Genomic DNA, 17,885 nt, shown 5'->3' on the forward strand with positions numbered 1-17,885 from the left:
TCATTGGTCAGCCCAGGGTCAAATAGAAACTGGAACAGCACCATCCTGACTATAGGGATGCAATGTAACCTCGCAACTCTGCTTCCTAAATACAGATAAAATGTTTGCATTAGAAAGGTAAACATGCTGGTAGGAAGGGGACACATCTGTGTCTGAGAGGGAAGCTACTTTGAAGTCTGTGGTGGTTTGAAGGAGATGTTCCTGTATTCTCAGACATTTGAATACTTGGTCCCCAGTTGGTGATTCTATTTGGGGAGGCTTAGGAGGTATGGCTTTGCTGAAAGAAGGACATCACTGGGGAGCAGGCTTTGAGTTTTCAAAGCCTCTCCCATCCCCAGTTCACTCTCTCTGCTTCCTGTTTGTGGCCTGTTTCTAGCTAAATCTCCATGTCTGCCTGCTTCTTTGCTTCCCTCCCATGATGGTGAAGAATCCTTATCCCTATGGAACCCTGAGCCCCAAATAATAGTCCATTCCCCCACATAAGTAGCTGTGGTCATGGCATTCTATCACAGCAGCAGAGAAGTATCTAATACAAACTCCACATTATCACAAGAAGAGCTGGCAGATTGTAGAAAGTGGATGAGGTAGAAAGATGCCCTTGACCCCCACCACTCACTGCAGTGTCTGCTCCTACCAGTTACCCTAAGCTCCTTTCTCCAAGTGTTTTGGTCACAGCCTTCCCCAAGGACCTTAAGCTACAGGAAGTTAGTGTTCCCCACCACCACCACCATGGACATCTCTGGGAAGATGCCTGCACTTTTATCCCTGAAATATACCTCTTCTCAGCTCTTCTAATGCTCAGCATCATTCCTGGGGCTCTAGGGAACCCTATGCGCTTGGTCATTAAACACCCAAGGTCTGCCCAGAACCCAGATGCCTTCACCCTCTCATCAAGAGTTTCCCTGAGAATGGCACATGGTTCAGATGCATGGAACCAGCAGTCCTGTGGGAAGGGTTTTTCTGTGTTCCTGAGATCTTTTTCATGTTCCCGTTTTGGTAGCATTAAGTAAGAAGACATGCAAAGTGGGGTTTCGGATGTGTTTGTTAAGAGAACAAGAAAGCTTTAACCCAGCCACCTCCAATTTTTTTTTTTCTGTTAAAGAAGAGTCCTAACATGAACCTGGGCTCCCTGTCGCTGGTGGTTAGTGGGGAGTGGCCTCCTCCTGACTGGCAGAACCCTGCTGTCACTCCACATCACAGTTTAAGAGCTATTAAACTCCTATTCATTCTGAAGAGGATTATTTACCTTGGGCTTGAGGTCACAGCCATATCTGCAATCAGCAAAACAAAACAACCACAAAGAAAAGAGAAGAAGAAAAAGAGAAAAAAAAACCCTTCAATTTTCTCAAATCTCTCAAGATTTAAAAAGAAACAAAAAGTTACTGGTGTGTTTGCTGACTGGGTGATTATGCAACTCAATCATTTTGATTTACAATTGCATCTTTGTCCTTGTAGAAGTAACGCTGCAGCTGAACAACGGGAGATGGAAGCAGATTAACCTTCCAACTCGTGAATATAAGACACGTTCCAAGGAGCAGCCTCGATTTGAGGTTAAAACAGACTGGCTTCCATGAATACACGAAATTAAAGAACATTCTTTTTTTGGCCCCCTTTCCTTTTCTTTCTTTTGATCTGCCATGAAAGGGGAATTATCAGAGGCGTCGAAGCCTCAGTTTTATTTTTCGACTTATGCATTTTGCATCATAAAGCAATGAATCTGTTTGACGTGTTCCAGGAGCTCCAAAGTAATCTGTGGTTGTTGCACGCAATAGACCGCAAGAAAATGAGAGGCGAGAGGTCAGCCTGCAATGTAAGGTTTATGAGCCATACTGCAAATACAAAGGGCTTCTTAGCCTTTCAGAATAAATAGGTCTGTCTTCCCTTTGCACTTGAAAAGGCCATTATGCTAGACCAGCCATTCTCAAAACCCAGGCTGGCTTCAGAATCCACAGAGGCCACAAGGCTTCACCTCCAGAGTTTCTGACTCAGTAGGGGTTGGATTAAGGCCTGGGTGTTTGCATTATTAACTTGTTTGCATAGTCAACTTGTTCTGGGTGATGCTGATGGTGCTGATGCTGATGTGATGATGCTGGCCCAGTGAGTCCAATCTCAAACCATCACTCAGCTGCTCTGAAGAGACACAGAAAACCAGATCCTCTTGGACCCACTCACGAGGCTTCATTATGCCTCCATATGGCATTTGACATCAGAGGCTGCATGGGGAATCCAGCTGGCTAGGGCCATTTGTACTCTGGCTGTCTAGTCTTAATATCGCCATCCATTTGTAGTTAAGGATTGTGGAAATTAGTAAGGACTAACCAAGTGGAGGCCTCCAAAGCCTCCAAATCAAAGCCTATTAACAGCAAAGGAGTCCGGCAACACAGCTGGTCCTTCTTTAGTCAAGATCCAAGGGGAGGAGTAGGGGAGCTTTGGAGTATAGAAAGAGAAGGCCCTGCCTGGAGGCTTTTCGTCTGGGGACGTGGAGGAAGGTCTCCCTGGAAAGCAGCATTCTATGGGATGGCATTCTTTGGACTTACATTGGAAGTGACAATAATAATAAGTAATAATAATAACAACTGTATATTATCAGTCAGGTTCTGGCCATTGAGGGCAACTGCTCTACTGCCAAAGGAGTTACCATTTGTCTTTTCGAAGTGTGTCTGCAAGCTGTCAATCAGACTGCCTACATCTCTGACTCGAGGCAGGCTGGCTTCCTGAGGCAGTCATCAGGCAGTTTCACGTGGGCACCCTTCAAATCTGTTCTAGGACTGGAGGGAGAGAGCATAGCTTGTTACAGCTCTCTGTTCTCATTTCTCTTGAAGGGAAGGGGTCGGCTCCCTGGACAGTTGCTGGAGGTCATGGGTCAGGTTTGTCCTTGTTTGTGTGCAAGGCCTGGACACTGTCTGGCTGCAGAGTAAATATTCCCTCTTGTGAATCCTCAGCACATTTGGCAACATACAATTTAAATTACATAACTACGGATCCTTGCTAAGGAGCCCTCACAGGAAAGTACAATGTTAGGCACATAGAGAGCTTTATTAATAATAATAATATTTTTAGATTCACACGGTAAAAAGTTGAGTTTCATCGAGGCCTTCTCACGTGTCACTCCGTGTTTTACTCCTCCGTTACCCTCCCCCACTGCCACTGTGCTAGTTGCTGTTTGTCAACTTAACACACATTAGAGACACCTGGGACGAGGGAACCTCAGCTGAGGAGTTGTGGACTTGTCTGTGGAGCAATTTTCTCTTAGCTTTTAACCGAAGGAGGAGGGCCCAGCCCATTGTGAGTGGCGCCAACCGTAGGCAGGTGGTCCTGGGTCTAAGAAAAGGAGCTGAGCATGCGCCCTGAAGAGCAAACCGCGTCCTCGGAGGCCTGTGCTCGAGTTCCTGCCCTGGATCCCTTCTCAAGGACAGTAAGCAGTAAGATAAACCTTTCTTCCTCAGCTTGTTTTTAGTGGCTATTTTATCATGGAACAGAGAAACATACTGGGATGCTCCCTCCCTCCCCACCCCAGCTCGTTGATTTCCTTCTCCTAGTTTCTGCTCCCGCTCTTTATTTCCTTACTCTTTGTTTCCACCTCCCTTAAGATCTCTTCCTCCCCTCTCATAATCCTAGGAGAGAGAGAGGAAAGAGAGAGAGAGAGAGAGAGAGAGAGAGAGAGAGAGAGAGAGAGAGAGAGAGAGAGAGAGAATAGAGAGAGAGATTTGTAATCACAGGTAAAGCATGTGGTGTTTGTTTTTTTGACTCTGGCTTGTTTTGCTTAACACAATTATTTCCAGTTTCATCAAATCTTCGGCAAGTGTCATTTATCTTTTCTTTATGGTTCAATAACATTCCGTGCGTGTATCCGTACTATATTCATCTGTTGATGGACGCCTAGGCTGGCTCCATTTCCTGGTTATTGGGAATAGTTCAAGCAGCAAACATGGATGTAGGCCCATAGAGTTTTAAAGGACACAAGCACTAATTCAGTAAGAAGCACCCCACATTGTCTGGGTATCAAGGAAAAGGTCCTAGGCATGTGGATTTCAGGCAAGTCCACCACACTGAAGGGTATCCTGCATGCCTTTTCTTTTTTCCTCAGTTCAGGGAGTTCGGTTCTGCTTGAGAATGCAGCCTCCCACCTCTGGCTATGAGGAGACTCTCGGTTGGTTCTGTTCTGCAGCCTTCGGCGCATGGAGCCACGAGCACCGAAGACTCCCTGGTCTGTCCCTGATGAACCCTGTGTTCTCTGGCGCAGGTGGATGACCTGAAAGCCAAGCTTGCCACGCAGGAGGTGGAGCTGAAGCAGAAGAACGAAGATGCCGACAAGCTGATCCAGGTGGTGGGCGTGGAGACCACCAAGGTGAGCAGAGAGAAAGCCGTCGCCGACGAGGAGGAGCAGAAGGTGGCCCTGATCATGCTGGAGGTGCAGCAGAAGCAGAGGGACTGTGAGGAGGACCTGGCTAAAGCCGAGCCAGCCCTCACGGCAGCCCAGGCAGCCCTCAACACCCTCAACAAGGTAGGACAGTCACGCGGGCTTGTCTGCCTTCCACACCTAACACTCGGTTCTCAGAACGTGATACAGGGCACACCTGCGAGGGCCGAGGGCGGGGGGAGTGGGGGGGGGAAGGGGGCCAGCAGCCACAGCTGCAGCTTACTCATTCAGTACATAACCATCAGTTTAAATTGACTGCACGCTAGAGCCCAAGGATGAGCGATGAAATCCCAAAATTGTGAATCTTAGAAACAACCTAAAAGAACACGGAGAATCAATTAGCCCAGCCTCCCCCACTTCACAGATGAGGAAATCAAGACCTAGGGAGGAGCTTTATATGCCGAGGGTCACAAATTTTGAGAGGTGGGACTCTGAATTTGTATCTTCAGAATTCAATCCCAGAGGTTTGTCTGTTATGTAAATTAGGGTCATTTTCCCCACCTTCCACAGACCACACAGATTGGTAATTAAATATTTAAGATCTGGGGCTTAAATCAGGTGCTGGTTCCAAACCATATTTTTTAAAAAATAAACCACAAAACCAAAATTAATACACTTTCAACTAAGTGGCAACTGTATAATTGTGCATCAACTAAGTTTAACTCACATTTGGTAGGAAAAGTATGACTTTGAGATGTATTCGTCAAATGTCTTTAAATTTACTCTGTGGCTGAGGCAGGCACATGGCTTTCTGGTTCTCCTTTCTTATTTTTAACGATTAACTTTCCCATTTGATAACCATGGTTGAGAGGCAAAGGGAGAAGGAAAGAAGTGGGTGAGCAGACACGATGCTATGAGGTGACACCAGAGGGGAGTTAGGAGCTGACCCGTCTATTCAGAGGCCCAACATGGTTCCTGGAGATGCTGCTCCAGTCTTTGGGACCTCTCCCCCATGCTCTGCTTCCTCCTGACCTTTCTGGGGCAAAGGCAATTCATTTCTCCCTACAAACGAGCATCTGACGGCAGATCTAAGAAACATTTAGCAGCTCTGCCCTGTAAGGGTCTTGCTTGTTTCCCATCTACTGGAGAAGCCCATGTCTCTGTGTCATCTCCAAATATGTTGGATTTCTTTTCCTGGTTTTTTTATTTAAAATTTTCCATACAATATATTTTGATCATATTCTTTCTCCTTCCCCAATTCCTTTCTGATCTCCCCACATCCCTGGTCCCCCAACTTTGTGTTCTTTTTCTCTTTCTCAACATAAACAAAACTCAGTAAGAAAAAAAGTACACACACGAAGAAAACATGGGGTCCCTTTTGTGCTGGCCAACTCCTGCTGGGCACAGGACCTGCCCTGGGATGTGACTCATATACCCAGTGTCACTCCCTGGTAGAAATCTGATTTTCCCTTTCCCAGCAGGTATGAATTATAAATTCAATAGCAAATAGCTTCTTGGTCAGGAGTGGGTCACCATGTTCACTTCTCTTCTCAGTGCTGGGATTTTGTGTGTGCGTGCGTGTGTGCGTGTTTGAACATGTACAAGCCTTTTGTGCACAGACCCAGTCTCTGTGAGACCAGCTGTGCATCAGGCCTGTTGTGGCAGGCTTCTCCCTATGACATCACCCATGCCAGTCTTCAGGCCTGCGATCAGATGGCATCCAACACCACCATACGCCCCACACCTCATTTTATTCCACCTAAACGACGCTAGATTTCAAAACAAAACTTTCTCCTTTCCTCCCTCCTGATTTCTAGCTTACACAAAAAAGTGAATATCTGTTTGTTCACTGCTAAATCCTTACTAAGAAAATTAACCTCTTTCTTAAGATCTTTTGACACAGGGATTACATTTCCTAAGATGGTCTGGAGCAAATATACTATATTTACTGTGCTACTTTCACGGCCATCTGTCTTTGCTGAGGCTCTGCCTCCTCGTTTGCTAAGAGGAAGCTATGATGATATAAAGTCCCCCCCCTATTGTTAAAATGACTGGATGGGATCATGTATGAAAGCTAGGTGATCAATAACAGTCACTAAGAAAAACTTGGCTGCTGTCAATATTGTCATAGCATAATCACTTCGATTTTCATAAAACCAGAATGAAGCGAACACCCATAAACTATCTGGTTGGATGTTTGCTTGATAGATTGGTAGGTAGAAATAAATACAAAGTATAAGTCAATAACTCAAGAAGTGAAAGAGTCAAATCATCCCGGATCCCTCTGCCACAAAGGAGGCGGAATGTGTGTTCAATCACTCCCTGCTGCAGACGGCATGACAGGTCACTTCCTCTCCCTAGCTGTGGGATGGCCGTTTCTTCTCCCTTCCCTTTCACTTTCCTATGACGCAGAGAGGGGAAGACGAGAATTAGTGGGCTCTATATTGAACATAAATAGATATGTCAGTCTATTAGAAAGTTCGATCAATGCTGTTTTTACAATATATACAGGATCCAAATGCTTGGATAATCTCTCCTGCGTCTGCTGGATGAAGCACACTCATCTTCTGGTGCTCTATCCACTTTTGCCCCAGTGGAGCCTCGTAGCAACCTGGGATCTTCTTTCCCATTTATTAAACACTGACAAGTTATAAGGGTGTGTGTGCTCATGGGGATGGATATATATATATATATATGTGTGTGTGTGTGTGTGTGTGGAATTATTCAATTGAGCTAATTATCATATTACTTGCCTCGATATTTAACAATTTTTGTGATAATAAGATTTGAAATTTATTCCATTCATGCTACAAAAACATATAGCCCTTTGACTATTAACTATATATTTACCACAGTGCAATATGCCTTTATGCTGATGCTTTGACATTTAAGCCCTCCATACCTACTATCCTTCTCCATCTAGTTTCTGGCAGCCACTGCTACACTCTCTACTTATGTAAACTTAATTGTTTTGGATTCTACACGTAATGCAATGTGATGTTTGCCTGTCTTTGTTTGGTTTATTCTATGTAGCATAATGTTTTCCAATTACATTCGCCTTCTTGCAGATGACAGATTGTCATATTCTCTACTTTATCTCCTGGTGGACCTGGAGGTTTTTCCAACTGTGGCCACTGTGAATGGCACAGTAGTGAACAAGGTGGCACAGGCATTTCTTTGATGCGCTGATGTTAGAGCATTCAGGTAGATACACACAAATGGATTCTTGGATCATTCAGTGGATATTGGTGTTTTCCTGAGATATCTCTGTGTTTTCCATAATGCCAATCTCATTTGGTTTTAATTAATATCACTTTATAGTATACTTTGAACTTAGGCATTTTGATACCTCCAGTTTTACTCTTTTGAGTTTTTGTGATTTTGCTATGTCTGTGACTCCATAGGTACTTTAGGTTCAAATTTTCTTTGTCTCTAAAATTTGCATTTGAATTTTGAAAGGGATTTCACTAAATCTGTAGATCACATCAAGTAGTGTGGACATTTTAAAATGCTAAGTTTTTCTAATCCGAGATCACATAATATCCTTTCACTTACATGTGCCTTCACTATCTGTGATTGCTTTATAGTCTCCCGTGTTCTGCTCGCTTACCTCCTTCGTTCAATTTATTCCCAAGTGCTGTATGTTTGTTGTAAGTAGATTTGTGGTGATTTCGGTGAGAATGGTCCCCATAGGCTCATATGCTCGAATGTTTGTTCCCCAGTTAGTGGAACTCTTTGGGAAGAATGAGGTGTGGCCTTGTTAGAACAGATGTGTCCCTGGGAGTGGGCTTTGAAGTTTCAAAAGCTCACAACAGGCCGTGTGTGTGTGTGTGTGTGTGTCTGCTGACCGCACATCAGGATGTAGTTCTCAGCTACTTCTTCAACACCGTGCCTGCCTGCTGCCATGATCCCCACCATTGATTATAATAAACTAAGCCTCTGAGACTGTAGTCAAGTCCCAATCAAATGCTTTCTTCTGTAAGTTGCCTTGGTTATTGTGTCTCTTCCCAGCACTAGAACAGTAACTGAGACAGGACTATTCTCTTGGTTTCCTTTCTGGAACTGCCATTGCCAATATGGAGAGGTGCTGCTGGACTTTGTGCACTGACTTCTCCTCTCCTACGTTACTGGACTTGTATCAGTCTCACCCGTTGATCAGTGGATTGTTTAAATGCTATATATGGTGTTGCGTTGTCAGCAAACAGCAACAGTTTACGGCATCCTTTCCTACTTGTATGCCTTTCATTTCTTACTTTATTTCTCTTACAAGGACTTGAACTCCTGTATTGAATGGAAGTGGTAAGGTTGGATATCATTTTCATCTTCCAGACCTTAGGAGGAGAGATTTCAGTTTTTCACCATTGCACATAATGTTACGTTGTAAGTTTACTTTCTAGGAAGCTCGCACATCCCTTCTTATTATCATGGTGGGCTGTTGTGCATCCCTTCTATACCTAATTCATTAGGTGTTTCTGTCCTAAAACACTTGAATATTGTTAAAGTATTGTTAATGCTTTTCTACATCTAAGAAAAGGCTCTTCATCCTTTAATCTGTTAGAACTATTAAACCATCCTTGCATTCCAGGAATAAGTCCCATTTGATATTGGTGAACAGTCCTTCTAGAGTATTATGGGATGAAACTTGCTGCCATCTTGTTGAGGACTTTTTCGTCTTTGTTCATCAGAGATCTTGGGCTATTGGGCGGTAGTTTTCTTGTGAAGTCCTTTCTGCCTTTAGTGTCAGGGCGATGCTATCTTCATAAGGGAACCTAAGTGTACTTCCTCCTGTATGGCTTTGAGGGTTTTTGAAGTTTTGGTTTGGGTTTTGCCTTTTAAGAAAAGGTTACAGTATGTTCTTAGTCATCTTTAAAGGTTTTGTGAAATTCATCTCTGAGCCCACCAGGTCTTGGTCTTGGGCATTTATTTGATAGAGGATTTTTAGAACCAATTCAATCTCCTCAATCATTTATTCAGATACTCTATTTATGTTTCTTCATGACCCATTTCTTATGTAAAAATTTGTCAATTTGTCCTAGCTTATCCAACTTGGGGGATATGATTGTTTATATAAGTAGTCTTTTTTACAGCAGAAGCGTGGTCCTTTATTAATTTCCTTTTATGTCAAAATATAGTCCAAAGTGGTCATCATGACTGCAAGGCACTATGATGCCTCTCCTATCACACTGATTGTTGTGTCTTCCTCTGGTATTCTCCTCTGCCCATATGGATCTCACTCTATGTGCCTCCATTATTACAGCCACAGACAAGAGCTGTGTAGAATGTTCCTGGTTCTGCTCTGCTGCTCTCAAATGACCTTAACAAGTAAAAATACCAATTTTAGAAATCAAAGTGTGCATGAAAACATAAAATCCAAAGCAAAGCAATGTTAATAGTTACACATAAATGCTAACTGAAAATTTTTATGTCATTTAGAAAAGTCACTAAAGGTAATAAAATTATCAAAATTAATATTTGAATATATATAAATTTGATATACATACAAGCGCTTTGTTGGTAAGGCATGAAGTATCTAAGTGACGATGAGGTAAAAGTACATGTGCCTCTGGGAGCAGCAGTCAGGGAATATGGGCTCGCCTCTGTCCGTAGTCTTCTAATCCTAAGGTTTACAAGCTGTGTGTATGTAATGGCATAAAAGAAACAAACCCCTTCAATGACGTGAGGCCATGGATGAGAGCAGAGCTGATTGGTTAGGAAATGGAAAGCAAAGCCCATTGGGCAAATACTATTAGGATAGAATCAGTAGTCGGAAGAGATAACTATTAAGAGTTAGGAAAGATGTTTGCAAAGCTATGAATGCCTGAGGGGCACGGTGTGAGTGAGCTGCAGGGATAGCAGTAGGTGAATCTGATGTGGGGGTGGGTTAAAGGTGAGCCAAGCAACACCTATACCTTCGAGGAGTATTTACCCACCGCAGGTGACAAGGTCAAATGACTGTTTGTTTGTGTGTTTATTTGTTTTGACAGCGTAAGGTGGACCAAGGTGGTCCATATATAGTTTTAACTAAAGCAAACACTGCTTCATGATCTGAAGGGCTCCTGGATATTATCCCCAAACCCTTTGGCATTCCCAGGACTCTGGCGCCTAAGAACCATTTCCCTGTTTGTTCATTATTCTCAATGTTAAAAATAAATCTTTAGCCAACACATAAACAAAACCTGTAAATCAGAGCTCGGCAGTAACTGCATAGTCTGTCTCCATCATGGCAGCTTTATTTTGCTTTTATTACTCAGATGAAATAAATCCAGTGTAACTTTCCCGGCCTTAGTTTAGGAGTATTTTATCTTTTAATACCATGGCCTTTTCCCCTCCGTGAAGTTAGGCGTAATTTTCTATTTCCCATGCATTTTTACAATGAATTTATTTTTATTATACATATAATATTCAGTGGCTTTCTATCACTAAATAATTCAAATGGCAGAGAGCACACAGGGTCAAATATAAAGTCCTTCTCATTTCCCCTCTAGCCACAGCTTTTCCCTAAGAGGACCCCCTGTAACAATGCAGGGATCGCCACCCTAGCAATTCTTTGTGCATTCATATTTCTGAAAACACACAGATAGAATATATTATAGTTTGGCAAGGTTTAGTGCACGCCTATAATCCCAACACACAGGAAGCAGAAGCAGAAGCAGGAAGATTGATGAAAATTCAAGGTCAGGGCTACATGGAAAAGTCTATCCCGACTAAAGCTGTAAAACGAAGAAGGATGAGAAGGATGTAAACAGAAATGCAAGTCAAGACTAGTAACTTGATTTCTCTTTTGATTGTATGCGTCTGAGCTACGCAATATGATGTTTCAATGACTATAATGAAGTAATCACGAAGACTAGCAAAGCCGTCATTTCAAACCCTTCTAGTACGGCTTGTGGCTTCATTTTATTCTCCTATTGAGTGATGGAAAGCCTGACGAAAGCAACTAAACATGTGTCCTTTAGCCCACAGTCCCATGTGACCAGAGCAGATGTCACGGAGGCAGGAGCTTGAGATGGCTGGTCACAAGGCGCTTATAGTCAAGATGGCAGAGCACAAGGAACAAATGCGTGGTGCTACTAGATTGCTTTCTCTAGTACAGACATGAATCCTCTGCCTGGGTAATGTGCCTGGAAAATGACAAGTCTGATGGGTCTTTCCATATCTTATTAATATAATCTAGATAATTCTCCACAGGCGTACCCAGAGTCCCACCTTCTGGGTGCTGTGAGATTCTGTCAGGTTGACAGTTAACACGAACCATCTCTGTTAGTTGGGGTTTCTATTGCTGTGATGAACTTGTAGGGGTGGAGGAAAAGGTAGGTATTGCACCTTAGACCTCCAGGATCACACTCCATCCCTGAGAGGAGTAAGGGCAGGAACTGACACAGAGACCGTGAGGAGGGCTGTCACCCGCTTGCTCACTCGTGCCTTGCTCGGCTCCTTTCTTATGACACCCAGGCACGACTTGTCAGGGGTATCACCACCTACCATAAGCTGGGCCCTCCCACAACCACCACTAACTAAGAAAATGCACAACTAACTTGCCCACAAGCCAGTCTTACAGAGGCACTTTCTCAATTGGGTGTCCCTTTTTCCAAACGACTCTAGTTTGTGTCAAGGTGAGATAAAACTAACCATCATGGTGAATGCAGGTGTTAAGAACACCTAAAACCTACTTTCTTTGTAAATTCCGTATGAAGGAGAGAGAGAGAGAGAGACCCAAGCTTTTTTGGTTATAGAGGAAAGGGATCATTTACACTCTGATGGTAATCTAACTGGAAGGTAATGTATATGGATCCCCAAAAAAATAAAGCGACTGAAAAGAATATTATTTCCCTTCTGAGATGGAAAACAACCTTTGTCTATCAGCAGGTAAATGGAATAAACATCAATTTCACATATGCTGAGTGACATGGGCAAAGAAAAATGATCTGTGATCTCAAATATGTAGAATCTTATGTTCCCCCTCTCGAGATGATTTGATGTGGGTTCCTGTCTTGAAACTTCGTTTAGTACATTACTGTGTCCCATGTTTGACTTTATCTGTATTTTATTGGTTCGTCTAGCATCGAGCACGTAGGGTTTATTTGTTTGTTTTCCATAAAGAAAATATTCTTATACTTTATATTTTAAATAGCAAGTCATTTGGGGGTCAAATAAGTACAGTTCTTTGGTTTGAGCAATGTAACAGTCCGAATAGTGTCCCTTCCAAAGATATGCATACTGTAGTCTCTGGGACATGTGAAACATCACCGCACATGGAAAGAGTGGGTCTAGAGATACCATGAAGTGAAGGACCTGGGAGCAGGAGATGTTCCTGGCTTGTCCTGGTGGACTCTGCACATAATCACGGAAATCTGCAGAAGTGAGAGACAGGAAGGCCAAAGGGAGAAAATGATACGTGATGGAAGAAGTGGGGAACTATGGTGTGATGCAGGCCATGTGTGTGGGAGCAAGGACAACGGAGGAGCTCGAAGAGGCACGGAGTGTGTGCTCTTGCAGCTGCAGAAGGAGCCAGCCCTTCGAGCATCTCCTTTTCGTGTTGTACTTCCAGAACAAACCTGGATGTTTTGAAATCACTGAGTTGCAGAAGCAATAAGAAACTCAACATGTTCTTTTTAATAAACACTGCCTGATTTCTGTTCAAGATGGCTGCTCTTGTCAATACTTAGAAATACAGATTTTCCCTACTTTTTTGCTGACCTTGGGTATTTTCAGACGTTTTAGTTTTTCCTCAAAGAAATGGGTAAAAATTTACTTTTCAATTTTAAACAGTTTCACCTATGATACAGGGCATATATTCACATATTTAGATTTTTCTTCTCCATTTGCTAGTTAAGAATTTTGACCCTTTTTCTTTTTAAAATTTTAGTTTTGAGATTACAATATAATTACAATATTTCTTTTTTACATTTCCTCCTTCTAAACTCTCCCATATTCTACTCCATGTTCTCCCTCAAATTCATGGTTTCTTTTTTGCACTAATTGTTACTGAATGCATATATGTATTTTGTTATATATACATATGTGTGTGCGTATATATATACATATATGTATGTATGTATGTATGTGTGTGTGTATGTATGTATGTGTATATAGTTAAGTTGGGAATGTTGTCTCCAGCCCCTTGCATCCATCCCAGACCCCAGGCCTGGGAATTGTATTGGTCTGGACTCCAAATCCCAGCATGCCAGGTCCTGACCCCTCCCTAGGGGGAAAGTCAGGACCACTCCCACAGGGTATTTAAGTGAGCTACCAGAGGAGAAACACATGGTCTCTTTCCTCTCCCCTGGGTGGTCACATTAGCGGCCTCTTGGTTCCCCCTTGGGGCCACCCTAGAGCACAGGAATCCCATTAAACTTGGATATTTTTAATTTGGCTCATTGTGATTTGGCTTGATTGGGATTTTTGCGTCAGCAGAGAGCCTGCATTAGGAAAAAATTTCTAACATACATATGTACCCATATACATATACGTTCCAAGTTATAACCTGTTGAGTCCATGAGTCTTTGTAATGTTACTTGTATGTATCTTTTCAAGGTTGATCATTTAGCACTGGACAACAAATTGTTGTGTTTTTTCCTAGAGAAGACTATCTTTCCTGCTCTTGGCTTTACTCAGTCACCTATGGTTCTTTGCGAAAGGTTAAGGCATTGTGGGCTTTTCCCCATCCACTTTGGCATGTCTATATTGGTGTGCTCCTTGTTAGTTCACATTTGGGTAGTCATGTTGGTGAGGCTTTATGGGTATAGCTTATGATGTTAATAGGAGACACAATCTCTCAGCAAACTCCCTGATCCTCTGGCTGTTAGAATCTTTCTGCCCCCCTCTTACACAATATTCCCTGGGCTGTCGGTGCAGAAGTGTTTTGTGGATGTTTCCACTGGGACTGGGCTTCACAACTCCACTTTTTGATTGGTTGTGGTTTTTTCTATAGTGGCCTCCATCTGTTTCAAAGAGGTTTCCTGGATGAGGGGTGAAGACTATGCTTATCTGTCTATCTAAAGACAAATGTTTATGAATTGTTGTTAAGAGATTATGCTGATTTAGTAAATTAGTGGTTGTAGAGTCTCCTCCGATAACCAAGACTCCACTAGCACTGAGGAGTTAGCTAGGTTTCCAGTACCAGGCATGGTTTCTTTCTTGCTTACTGAATGTAAAATCCAAATAGAGAGCATGCCAACATATACATGCCACTACTGAACTCTTGGGGTTATCATGCCATGCTGGTTATTGATGTGGTTCATGGACATCATAGCTGAGTAGGACTATTGGTGACCTTTCTCCTTTGGAAGCTTGCATGATGCCTTCTGGCACCATAAAAAGTGAGTCCTCAGGGAGGAAGCATTCAAGTCATTCACAACTCAAAGGTCTTTGGGCTCTTTTTCTGAAGTAAATGATGTCTTCAACAATAGGGACTTATCTTTCACCTCTGGGTGGGATATAACCAGGGGCAACAGCTCTAGGTTGTGTGTTTGGGGAAATTATATCATCTGAAAATTAGCTTCTTACCTTATTTGTATCCCTTTAATTTCCTTCTCTTGCCTTATTGCTCCAGCTATTACTTCTAGTTCAATGTTGAAAATGAATAGGGTTAGTGGGCATCCCTGTATTGCCTGACTTCAGTGGGATGGCTCCAAAATTTTCCCCATTTAGGATAATGTTGGCTGTGAATTTATATATAACATTTATTGTATTGTGTTATTTTCCTGTAGCTCTGCATTCTCTAGGACTTTTATAATGAAGACATGTTGGATTTTTGTCTAAGAATTTTTGTCATTTAGTTCATTTATATGGTTTATGTCATTCATTGACTGGTATCTGTTGAATCATCCTTACATTTCAGAGAAAAAGACAACTTTTCCATGGTGTATAATCAAGTACATGTTTAGAGTCTGTTTTTAAGTACTATGTTCTTCCTGATTTCTTCATGTGGGCACTTAGAGCTATATATTTCCCTCATGGAACTGCTTTCAATGTGTCCCAGAAGTTTTGTATTTTAATTTTCATTTAGTTCCAGGAAATATATTCTTTTCTTCCTTTCTTCCTTCCTTCCTTCCTTCCTTCCTTCCTTCCTTCCTTCCTTTCTTTCTTTCTTTCTTTTCTTCCTTTCTTGGTTTCTTTCCTGGTTTCTTCTTTAACCCACTGATTATTCAGAAATGAGTTGTTTTGTCTCCATGAGTTTGAATATTATTAGAGGGTTTTTGCTGTCAATTGTTTTATTGCATTGTGGTAAGACAGAATACAGGAAGGGATTTCAGTCTTTCTGAATTTGTTAAAATTGGTGTGTGTGTGCTCCAGAATGTTTTATTTTAGAAAAGCTTCCATGTGCTGCTGAGTAGACTATGTATTCCCTGGTGTTTGGGTAAAATATTCTGAAGCTATTTATTAAATTCATTGGATGAATGATGTCAATTAGTTCTGATTTTTTTTATTTTATACAGATGACCTGTTTATTATAGAAAGTTGGGTACTGAAGTCATCTAATATTAACAGATTGATGTTAATCTGTGTCTTTAAATCCAGTAGTAGATTTTGTTGGTTTTTTTTTTTTTATGAAGTTGGTGCATGTATGTTTAAGATAGTAATGTCTTCTTGGTTAACTGTTTCATTGATTAGAATGGTGTTCATCTCTTTCTCTTCTGGTTAGTTTTAGTTTGAAGTCTGTTTTCTAAAATATTAGTATCATGAAGCTGGCTTGCTTCCTATCCCACTTGATAGCAGTACTTTCATCCATCCTTTTACTATAAGGCGGGACTATCTTTAAAACCAGCATGTGTTTCTCATAGGCAGCAGATAGGTGGATTTTTTCTTGAACTATTTGGCCAGTTTGTTTCTTTTGAATGGAGAATTGGTGCTGTTGATAACATTTTTATTCAGATGTGTATGTTAATTGTGGGCAGGAGTTGGATATTGGTGGCCATGTTGATATTCTCAGTGGCATTTTGTGTTTTAATAATTGTGGCTTTGAAAAAAAATAATTGTGGCTTTGTATTTTCACAGTCTTTCTGCTATGCCCATTCCTCTCTTCAACCTGAAATGTTGCTTTGTGTATTTTCTTTAGGTTTGGTTGTTTGGATATAATTTTTAGGGTGCTTATGCCATGGAAAACTTTTCTTTCTCCTTCAATCACGGCAAATAGTTTGGCTGGGTATGTTATTCTAGTTTGGCCATCAGTCTTTTAGGATTGGAATGCATTGCTCCAGGCTCTTCTGGCTTTCAAGGGTCCCATTGAGAAATCAGTTGTTATTCTGAAGGGTTTTCGTTTATGTGTGGCTTGCAATTTTCTTCTTGCGGCTTCCAATGCACTTTCTTTGTTATGTATACATAGTGTTTTAAGTATGATATGCCTTGGGGATTTTCTTTTCTACTCTGGTCTATTTGATGATCTGTGAGCTTCTTGTATCTGTTTGGGTGTGCCTTCCTTAGTTTGGGAAGTTATTTTCTATGATTATGTTGAAAATATGGTCCATGCCATTGACTTGGGACTCTTCTCCCTCATCTATGCAATTCAAAGGTTTGGTTTTTTTTCATGCTGTCCCATATTTCCTGTGAGTCCCTTTACTATACTTTTTTAATGTTTCATATTCCTTTCTTATTCGGTCTAGGTCATCTACTTTATCTTCAAGACCTGATATTCTGTCTTCTGCTTGATTCATTCTACCTGTCAGGCTTCCCTTTGAGTTTTCTAGATAAGTTCTTGGGTTTTTCAATTCCTTCATTTTATCTTGAGTCCTCTTCAGTATTTCTATCTCCTTATTGAATTCTGTCCTCGATACCTGGGTCATCTCCGTCATTTCCATTTGCCCTATGTTTCTGTTTTGGGGGGCATTCCTCAGGTGTTGATTCTCCCTGGCATCTTTCTCCTTGATTTCACCGAGCTTCTTTAAACTTGAGTCCTTTGGTCAAGTTTTTATTGTTCTTTTAAATTATGTGTTCTGGAGTTAATCTGGGTCATTCTTCTTGGTAAATATTCCTCTAGGATGGATAGACTTTGTAGAGAAGATACTGGCTTGATCTTTCATAGTGTTACATCTTTGATGAGATCTGGGCATGTGGACGTCCTTTGTTCTGAGTTTGTTACAAAGTAAGCTGCGGAAAAGAGAAGGTCTAGAGGTAGGAAATGACTTGTGTGACATGAAGTCTTGTGAATAGAGGGGACTGGGCTGGTGTTCAGTATGTACTTCCTGTTCCAAGTATGGGTTATGAGGGTGGGTCAATCTGGGTGGAAAGCTTGGATATGACATGGGAAAGTCCTGTGGTTTAGGGGATGGGGAGGGAGGATCTTGGCCCGAGTCCAGAGCTCCTTTGCACTAACGTCAGGGATGGCCAGTCTAGACTGGTACACTGGTTATGGGACCCAGACTAAATCTGGTGGATTGCAGTAAAAACAAGGATGGGAAGATCGGGATTGTTCACTGGTGGGACCCTGGAGGAGGATGTGGGAAGTCTGGGTTCCTAGTGAGGTGGTGGAAGTAACCCAGAAAGGACTTATGAGTAGTTGCAGATAGGACAGGTCCTAGCAGAAGTC

The 17,885-nt window shown here is 42.0% G+C and overlaps 1 protein-coding gene across 1 annotated transcript in view; it reads left to right on the forward strand.

The window, feature by feature from the left end:
- The window catches only part of Dnah9 (dynein axonemal heavy chain 9), a 328,862-nt gene that overhangs the window by 200,355 nt on the left and 110,622 nt on the right, over positions 1-17,885 (forward strand). The window contains 1 exon segment of the mRNA XM_050162584.1: positions 4,244-4,504. Coding sequence (XP_050018541.1) covers positions 4,244-4,504 — 261 coding nt within the window.

This window comes from Alexandromys fortis, unplaced genomic scaffold (assembly GCF_014885135.2).
Source record: "Alexandromys fortis isolate MF-2015 unplaced genomic scaffold, M_Fortis_MF-2015_v1.1 scaffold_84, whole genome shotgun sequence".
Taxonomy (NCBI): domain Eukaryota; kingdom Metazoa; phylum Chordata; class Mammalia; order Rodentia; family Cricetidae; genus Alexandromys; species Alexandromys fortis.